Consider the following 7,751-nt stretch of genomic DNA (forward strand, 5'->3'; position numbering starts at 1 on the left):
AAAGAATTGTCAATATATAGGCTATATAAAATAACGTTTTTATTAGCATTAATATTTTTGAATATTTTGAACACCGTGTTGGAAAAATAGATCTGAGTTGTATTGTGTCTATTATGCCTGTTATCAGTGTTGTCATAAGAGTCTGGGGCTGGCAGTGGAATGGGGCGTGGCTGACAGTGGAAGGGGGCGTGGTGTGTGTTTGATAAACAGGGCGTGTCCTCGCACCCGGAGGAAAGGGGCGTGTCATTTCTGTTCTGAAGGCTTCCCACAGTGTTGTTGCTGCCAGCAGCTGAGAAGGCAAGGCACCGAGAGAGCGCACCAGAGGAGCTGAACCCACAACCGTTTTTTCGGAGCCCTGGACGTTGGATAATAAGCTTATTGAATATATATCTACGCGTATTACTTGAATTACTTGAGGTTGAGGACTTCACAGACAGAAGAGAGACATTTGAAATATGTAGAAGGGAGTGCATTTCTGATGCGTAATGGGCATGTGTTGTGGCATTTGTCGCCATGGCAAGGAGCCAAGGACACTAAAATACAATTTCTCAACTTTAAAAAAATCAAAACAAAGTTTGAACTAATTTGATAAGGCATGTTGTGTCCTCTGGCTCAGGATTGCGACTCATGGGATGTAGTAAATGGAGAGCTGCCGGGTGCAACTTTGGACACCTGAGGACGGTGCAATCCAAAGTGTCCGTGTTCCTTACGATGATCATCCTCTTCACCTATCTCTTCTACTGCCTCACGGGATACTGCGACTCCCTGCCCAGACCCATCAGCATCATATACGACCAACAACAACAACAACAGACGAATCATCTCCTGAATAATAATAAAATCCTCCTCGGCGGCGGTGATGGACCGGAGGAGCCGGGCGCGCAGCTCGACGCGCGGCACAGGGACGCGCTCTCCCCGGTGGTGTCGGTGGTCCGAGGGGGTCAACACCAGCTGCTCTCCTCCTCGGACAACAACAACAACGTTGACTCCAGTTTCGACGACGAACCGGCGGGCGATAACAACAACAACATCTCTATAGCCAACAACTTCGGGAGCAAGAAGTTCCCCCAGGCCATCATCATAGGCGTGAAGAAAGGTGGCACCCGTGCGCTGCTGGAGTTCCTGCGCGTCCACCCGGACGTGCGCGCCGTGGGCGCAGAGCCGCACTTCTTCGACCGCTTCTACGACAAGGGTCTGGAGTGGTACAGGTGGGTGATGATCATAGTAGTTAATGAATGGATGAATGGACATTTTATTTAACAGATTGCAGAATGGGTACAGTACAGTACGGCTCAATACACACAATAAATGCAGACCAGAGAAAGACTTTCGTCTTGTTTACATCAGGGTCCCCCATTTTCAATTCATAGTGAATTACAGTGATAGTGATAGAGAGTGATAGTAGTTAATGTATTTTATATATATATGTCAGGAGTTGAGTTGGTCCCATCATGTACAGTAGCTCAGTGCGTGGCACTAACACTGCCTGGCTATAGTTAATTTAACCCTTTAACTGCCACACGACAGAAGGTTAACCCTTTACTATCACACAACAACCCCGGCTGGTGTTGTGTGACAGTGAAAGGGTTAACCTTCTGTGTATTGTCCCAGTGAAAGGGTTAACCGTTTTGGTGTTGGGTTAAAGGTACAGGTGAGGCGGAGAGTTCTGCAAAAAAATTATTATAGTAGTTAACCCTTTCACTGCCACACGACAGCCGGTTAACCCTTTCATCGCCGTCGGTTGTGTGTGATAGTAAAGGGTTAACCTTCTGTCGTGTGGCAGTGAAAGGGTTAATGTATTATATATATATGTCAGGAGTTGAGTTGGTCCCATCATGTATATAGCTCAGTGAGTGGCACTAACACTGCCTGGCTATATGTTAATTTAAGGGTTCGATTCTTGGGCATCATTAGATTAGATTAACAATTCAAATGTATTATTGTCATCATACAGCACAAGTACAGTACACAACGAAAATAGGGTTGGCATGATCGCAACCAGAGTGCAAATGTATATAACAGTAAAGTGCAATAGTAATAATGTACATTGTGCAGGTGATTAAACTGGATATGCAATTAATAAATGAGTACGTCTACTGAGTAATAGTGCTAATCCGATGTACATACAGAGTATGTATACCAATGTACCATGATATGTATGCATTCAAGGTACACTGTAAAAATGAAGACTGTAAAAATGAAGACTGTAAAAAAAATTTAAATGTCTGGCAGCAACGGTTGCCAAATACTTACTGTCAAATTACAGTAAAATCAAATCAATTTACAGATTACAACCTTTATTTAATTAGTTAATATTTTTATAAAGGGTAATTTACTGTATTTTTATGGCATTTACACTTAAAGTAGAGAAACAAAAGTAATCTGTAAAATAATACAGTGAATTTCTTTTACAGTGTAGGCTACTGTAAGGCACTTTGGATAAAAGCTTTCACCGTATGGCATAATATACAATGTTCATGTGAAATTATTTGGATTAATCCGAAAACATGGTGTACAAGTATGATTTAAAATACGTTAAGACCACATACTGTATGTGAGGGTGTGTGGGGGTGTGTTACGTACACGCTATCACTGAAAACTCTCTTTCCTTTCCTCTCTCCCCGTCTCCTCTATCCTCATCTCCTCTCTGCCCCCCTCCTCTTCTAACCCATCCTTTCCTAAACTCTCAACATTCCTCTCCCTTGCTCTCTCCTCTCCTCTCCTTTCTTCTCCTCTCGTCCTGTCTTATCCACTCCTCTCCTCTCTTCTCCTCTCCTGTCTTATCCACTCCTTTCCTAACCTCTCCTCTCTTCTCCTCCTGTCTTATCCACTCCTCTTCTAACCTCTCCTCTCTTCTCCTCTCCTGTCTTATCCACTCCTTTCCTAACCTCTCCTCTCTTCTCCTCCTGTCTTATCCACTCCTTTCCTAACCTCTCCTCTCTTCTCCTCTCGTCCTGTCTTATCCACTCCTCTCCTAACCTCTCCTCTCTTCTCCTCTCCTGTCTTATCCCCCCCTTTCCATAACCTCTCTTCTCTTCTCCTCTCCCGTCTTATCCCCTCCTCTCCTCTCTTCTCCTCTCCCGTCTTATCCCCTCCTCTCCTAACATCTCCTGTCCTCTCCTCCTCTCGTCTCCTCTCCCATCTTATCCCCTCCTATCCTAACCTCTCCTCTCCTGACCTCTCCTCACCTCCTCTCCTCTCGTCTCCTCTCCCGTCTTATCCCCTCCTATCCTAACCTCTCCTCTCCTGACCTCTCCTCGCCTCCTCTCTTCTCCTCTCCCGTCTTATCCTCTCCTCTCTTCTCCTCTCCCGTCTTATCCACTCCTCTCCTAACATCTCCTGTCCTCTCCTCCTCTCGTCTCCTCTCCTGACCTCACCTCCTCTCCTCTCTTTTCCTCTCCCATCTTATCCCCTCCTATCCTAACCTGTCCTCTCCTCCTCTCCTATCTCTTCTCGTCTCATTACGACCCCTCAGTACCAATAAGCCGCGGGGCCGACAGCGACGCAGGGTGGCAGGGTATTCAGTCCCCTGCCAATAAAATGCTGTTTATTGAGCTGACACACTGCTTCCCTAAGTATCTGTGTGGGTCCCCTGGGGGCCTCCCTCACTATCACCCTGATCAGAGGAAGATGGAGAGAGGGGCGGCGGGGGGGGGGGGGGGAGTCCAATTCTAAGATTACAGTCACCGATCAGCCAGACAGGTGTTCGCAAGGAGGGATCAGGATGAAGGAGATGTATGGATGTATCATGTGTGTGTAGAGAGAGAGAGAGAGTGAGAGAGAGAGAGAGAGAGGGGAAGGGAGAGAGAGAGAGGAAAATAGAGGGGAAAGAGTTAGAGAAATTAAAAGAAGGAGGAGAGAAAAGGGGCATGTAAGGATGAGGAAGGTATTTGCCGAAAGAAGATGACCGGTGATTGAGAGTGGAAAAAAGGGCTGGAGGGGGGAGGAGAGACTATAGATCGGGCGACTATGGTTTCGATCGCACGTCATCAAAAAAACCACGTCGCTCAGATTTGTCCGAGGATTTCCAATGTTTTCCAAGTCAAGTCATGAAGTGTTCCTTTTATTAATCCCCCTCTGGGGGGGAATCCAGGCGTCATAGCAGCGTGGCACAGCGTGCGTAACAGCGGCACAGCAGCGTTTCCATCTGAAGTGAAGCGGTTTTTACAGTCGTCCTCCGTGCGGGTCGAGTAACGCGGCCACTTTGTTCATTAACCCTTTCACTGCCACACACACGACAGCCGGTTAACCCAGTTTCACTGTGACAATACAGATTCGGTTAGCCCTTTACTTCTATCACACACAACCGACGGCGATGCTCCATCATTAGCATCACATTAGCTCCGCATCCGTGCAAGACTCCTCCTCCTCACCCGACGGCAGATGATATTGTGAGATTGGAGTGGAGACACAGAGAGAGAGAGAGAGAGAGAGAGAGAGAGAGAGAGAGAGAGATCAATACAGGCTGTTAATGATCAGTCCAGTATTGCAGGCCAGGTGGAAGAAGAGCAAACAGTGGCACGTCGAAGCTCCATCCGAAGATCAAAGCCTGGCTGTGCACGGGCATACATTACGCACACCGCTGTCCGCCGCTCTCTCTGATTGCTTTGGTGTCTCTGCTATTATGTCTCGAGTGGGTGGGTGAGAGAGGAGAAGACCGAGAGGACGGGTGAACTCCTATACTGTAACCTATTGGAAATTGACCGTCTATACTATAGGAAGGAATCTCTATTATTTCAGAGGTGTCACAGCAGAATGGAACAGTACTGCTGTAGTAGCGTATAGGGGGCATTCTGTATCGGTGCATGTTGTAGAGCGGCCACCGACATTTACGCTACGTTATTTCTGACAGTTGTTTTTCCACAGAACGCTGACCTTACTTGTATAGCTTTCAACTCAGTCTGTATATAACATTCTCTCTCTTTCTCTCTCTCCCTCTCTCTATCTCTCTCTCTCTCTCTCTCTCTCTCTCCTCTCCCTCTCTCTCCCCCCCTCTCTCCCTCTGTTCCTCCCTATCATATAAAAGCTTTAATGAAATGTGTGTTTTTGTTCCATCCTAATCCGCTGACAGCCAGTGTCAACAGTGCGCGGATTGCACCGGTGTAATGACAGGATAGGCATTAATACGGACAGCTCAGGGACACGCAAAGAGGCAGAGAGGGGATTAGGACCTCGTCGTGGTTAAAACGCGGCCCTGTGAAGTGTTGGTTAGGGCGGCGGGGTTGAGTTTCAACCCCCCTTGGCACCGGCCTGCGACGGTCGGCCCTCCCATAGTGGAATTTAGAGCATTCTTCTTCTTCTTCTTTTTTTTTTTCGGGGAATGTAAGCTTATTGTGCCCCGAGAGCTCAGTATAGTCGCTCGCCGGCTTCTGGAGGGAAGTAATGAGATACTCTACTACTGCGATACTGTGTGTGATGTGATGTAATCGTGTTTTATAAGATAAGTTATGATGAGGTTTCGAGAAATCAAACCGAGTGACCTTTTAAAAAAAAGAACGTAAAATCGGGGACTTATAATAAGGTATTTATCGTTATGAGGTATTCGCCAATGAACGACAGCTGTTGAGAGATGATGTAATGATCTCTCGTCCCCGTGCCGTGAACAAAGGTGAATCGTAGGAGCGTGGAGCAGGCGGAGGGAGGGGGGCGTGGCAGTGCAGAGAGGGGACACGTGTCATTAGAGTTATCATCTGGACGACCCCCTCCCCCCCCCCCCCATCACAGATGCTTTGTTGAGTTTGGACCTATGTATCACCTCAACAAGGCCTCTCTCTCTCTCTCTCTCTCTCTCTCTCTCTCTCTCTCCCTCTCTCTCTACATCCACTCCCAGCAACACAGCTAGGCGTCACACTGCTACCGGCTGTAGCTACAACCTGTCTACTGTGCCAACAATAACCTACTGCTCCAAAGTCTACATGTCAACACTAAACATGTAACTAATAAACACTAACTAATAAAGATAAAGATAATAACACTCTACAATCTACACAGCATGACATTAACCTGTCATCATTACCGTGCCTACGTCAACACGCCTAGATAAGATAAGCTGTACTTCAGTACTACAGACAGTGGCTCGGGAGGTAGAGAGCAGTCGTCTGGTAATAAGGTTGTCCCGGTTCGATTCCCGCTCCTCCAGCAGGGGGCAGCGTGTCGAAGTGTCCTTGAGCAAGACACTTCTTAACGCCTAATTGCTCCCGATGAGCAGGTTGGCACCTTGCATGGTCGCCTCCGCCGTCGGTGTGTGAATGTGAGGAATTAAATTGTAAAGCGCTTTGGACGAAAGCTGCTATATAAATGCACCATTTACCATTAACCATTTATTGTCCCTGGGGCGGCTACGTGGCGTAGTGGGCAAGGCGCTCGCCACGAATGCGGAGACGCTGGGCTCGCCTGTTCGAGCCCAGCGCTCCACATTGCTTTCAGTTTAGCTGGTCGTTCATACTAATACACATTGGCCGTATTAGGGGGTGGGAAACTGATGGGTGGGGATCGGGCGTTGTGGACAGCGACTCCTACAGGTCGGTTGGTGCGCCTGCGCAGTAGAATCAGGAAGTGTCGGGGGCAGCGTGAGCCTCCCACGCGTTACTCCTCGCCACTGAGAGATCGAGCTGCGCAGGTGAAAAGATGCGACTGCTGTTACCTCAAGTACCGGACGGGACTTGTGCTATGTATGACTTAGTCCACATTGCAGCCGGCTTGTGGGAGGCAAGAAACAGCGTTCGTGACAGGGGAGGGTTGAATTGGATGATACGAAATTGGGATGGGAGAAAAATATAGAAAAAATGGGAGAAAAAGTGGATCAAAAAAAAAATACCATTTATTGTCCCTGTTGGGGAATCTTCAACGGCTCTAAGCACCAGGAACCGAATGGCCATCTTATAGAACGTTGAATCTAATTGGAGAGTCGTTACACCCTTTCACGTGGGCCACACACTCCACAGTTCCAAATATAACTTCCCTCCTTCTCTCTGTTATCCTTCTCTCCTCTCCTTTCCTCACATTCCTCGCCTCTCTCTTTCTCCCCGTCTCTCCCCACCACCTTTCCTCCTCTCTCCTCTCTCCTGTCCCGTTCACGCTTTGTCGATATCCTGCAGTTGAGAAAATATTATTCATTTAGTAAAAAATTACACTATGAGTACCCAGTAATTCATATATATATATATATATATATATATTATATATATATCAATCTGAAACAGAGCCTTGCCGCGAATCGGCCAACAAAATCATACGAGACCGGACTGGAAAGTATCACTTAAACATTTCAATTCCTTGACAGGGTTCTTCATTTCAAAGCGGCCCTCTGTGTTTGAGCTGGGAGAAGCGCCTTGGCCCCTGTCCTCCGCTGGTAACCAAGTAAAACACATGGACATGCTTAAAGGAAGCATTTGGCAAATTGTTTTACAAAAAAAAATGCTTATATGTGGAAAAGCCTTGACTTTGCCATCTACTGGAAACCATTCTGTGGGTTTGTGGTGAAGAACGAGGCTTTAGACAGCAATGGTGTGTAAGTGAGTGAGTGAATGTGTGTGTGTGCGTGCGCACACACAAGTCCGCCTCTGCATCTCTGTGACCGTTTGTGTGTTACTTCAGTTTGTGTGTGTGTGTGTGTGTGTGTGTGTGTGTGTGTGTGTGTGTGTGTGTGTGTGTGTGTGTGTGTGTGTGTGTGTGAGAGAGGAGAGAGAGAGAGAGAGAGAGGACCGACTCACACACTGTTTCTTGGACCTTAACAGCCTCAGATCTTGACT

At 47.3% G+C, this 7,751-nt stretch overlaps 1 protein-coding gene across 1 annotated transcript; it reads left to right on the forward strand.

Annotated features, from left to right (window-relative positions):
- Nucleotides 1-302: 302 nt before the first annotated feature.
- Nucleotides 303-1,260, forward strand: LOC311235021 (uncharacterized protein; the record flags this gene model as incomplete). The annotated part of the gene is made up of 1 exon (XM_084322333.1): nucleotides 303-1,260. Exon 1 carries the CDS (start codon nucleotides 628-630, stop codon nucleotides 1,258-1,260), a length of 633 nt encoding a protein of 210 aa, XP_084178459.1. The 5' UTR covers nucleotides 303-627.
- Between the last annotated feature and the right edge of the window lie 6,491 nt (nucleotides 1,261-7,751).

Source organism: Notolepis coatsorum (genome assembly GCF_963971535.1).
Source record: "Notolepis coatsorum genome assembly, chromosome: 10".
Lineage (NCBI taxonomy): Eukaryota > Metazoa > Chordata > Actinopteri > Aulopiformes > Paralepididae > Notolepis > Notolepis coatsorum.